The sequence below is a fragment of the Naegleria gruberi genome (genome assembly GCF_000004985.1).
Source record: "Naegleria gruberi genomic scaffold NAEGRscaffold_499, whole genome shotgun sequence".
Classification (NCBI taxonomy): Eukaryota; Heterolobosea; class Eutetramitea; order Acrasida; family Naegleriidae; genus Naegleria; species Naegleria gruberi.
The window spans coordinates 1-1,764 of NW_003162991.1; the positions used below are offsets into that span (position 1 = coordinate 1).

Consider the following 1,764-nt stretch of genomic DNA (forward strand, 5'->3'; position numbering starts at 1 on the left):
TTCGGCTTTGTACTTTTGCAATCTTGTAAGAAATTAATGGCAACTGTTGTGGCCACCATTGAAACGTTATTGCTGGTGGCCAACAATGAGGTGATCCATTGTGATAATATCCTCCCCAATTCTGAGCTGGCCACACTGGAACAGTTGCAACGCAAGGAATTGGTTCCATATAAATGATTATTGGTTCCTTTTCCTCCCTTGAGGTGTTTCTTTCCGATGATTCATCTTCATCATCTGAATAGTCATATTCGTCAAATTCCTCTTCCTCATCTTCTTCTGGATTGTAGCTACTCGTAGAATCAATACTGCATAAATCATCATCACATGATTCCTCTCCGAAGTGCATCACTTCTTGATTGTCCTCTTCTTCTTCACTGCTTTGATAATCATAAATATCACATGAACTCTTAATAGACATTTTGTTTGTATATTTGAATTGTCTCGAGACCATCCTTGCCATCAATTAATTTAAAAGACTTTGAAACATCCATCACTACAAGGAAATTACCAAGTTCCTTCATCGGATCACTTAATAAAATTAAGATCCCATTTTATTGATGTGAGAAAATTGAACCAGATAACCTTAAACAAATTATTCACGCTAAAGCTATTAGCTTATTTACACACCTTTCTAAAATTAACTTAATTCCTCTGAAAAAGGCACAACAAATTGATATAGCCATTAGAGGAGCAATTAGAAGAAAACTATATATGGACAGGAAAACACCAACCAGCTTATTCCACTTACCATTAGAAAAAGGTGGATTAGGACTACCATCTATTGTAGAATTTTCTGAAAGAATGAACCTAAGAACCATGACCTTAATTGCTAACAGTAACAATTTACTCGTCAAGAAAGCTTTCAAACATGGTATCAAGCACTGTGAGGAAACGAAAGACAATATTTATTCGAAATGGCTACTAGTACTAAAAGAATACAACCTCACACTTAAGAAAAATGAAATGAAATTCAAGTTGAAAAAAATCAAAACAGGAAATAATTTTGATATTCACACTGACGGATCAAGACTCGAATCAAAGACTGGAATGGGGATTAATATCTATGATTGCTCCAATATGAACACTCCAGTTAGATCTTTATCCCTCCATATTAATGATCAATATTCAAATAATGTAGCTGAAATATGCTCTATTATTACAGCAGCTAAAGTTATCCCAAGAGACTCCAAGATTAAAATCCATACTGATAGTAATGTGGCAATTGAAGTTCTCAAAGAACGATATAAGGGAAACTTTCTACCACTAAAAAAAGCCTTCTTTAAAACCATTAAGGATAGAAAACTTGAATATGAATTCAAGAAAGTTGAAGCTCATAAGGATAAGGAAAATATCAAAGTTGATTTATTGGCAAAGAATGCAACTCTGAAACCTAAAATCTTTGATATCCGTAAACTACTCTTTAATCAATATATCCTCACAAAGAACGATATTATAATCTTTGACTATAAGAGGTTAACTACCTCACAACATTTAAGGCTAATGCTTGACAAGATAGAGAGTCACCCCAATCACATACCTAACCTAGATTGGAACTCTATCAACGTCAGCTACCTTAAATCCCATTTGTCTCCTAAATCTGAATATTATATTTGGAGAAACTCTTCAAATGCCCACATCAATTTTGGTGAGGGTAAAAGTTTCTGTCATGATTGTAACACAGAATCTGACCTTAATCACTATATTCATGAATGCCCTGNTCTGGATAGTGCCAGATACTTTTGCTTGTCAAAAATATCTGATATT

At 34.0% G+C, this 1,764-nt stretch overlaps 2 protein-coding genes across 2 annotated transcripts in view; one reads left to right on the forward strand and one right to left on the reverse strand.

The window, feature by feature from the left end:
• Window positions 1–13: 13 nt before the first annotated feature.
• Window positions 14–451, reverse strand: NAEGRDRAFT_54876 (uncharacterized protein; the record flags this gene model as incomplete). The annotated part of the gene is made up of 1 exon (XM_002668207.1): window positions 14–451. A coding segment is annotated over one exon (438 nt), but the record flags the coding sequence as incomplete, so codon positions are not given.
• A 365-nt stretch (window positions 452–816) lies between these two features.
• The window catches only part of NAEGRDRAFT_54877 (uncharacterized protein), a gene marked incomplete at both ends in the record, with an annotated part of 2,382 nt that continues 1,434 nt past the window's right edge, over window positions 817–1,764 (forward strand). The window contains one exon of the mRNA XM_002668205.1: window positions 817–1,645. Within this exon, the coding sequence (XP_002668251.1) occupies window positions 817–1,645 (829 nt within the window). The remainder of the gene's footprint in view (window positions 1,646–1,764) is intronic.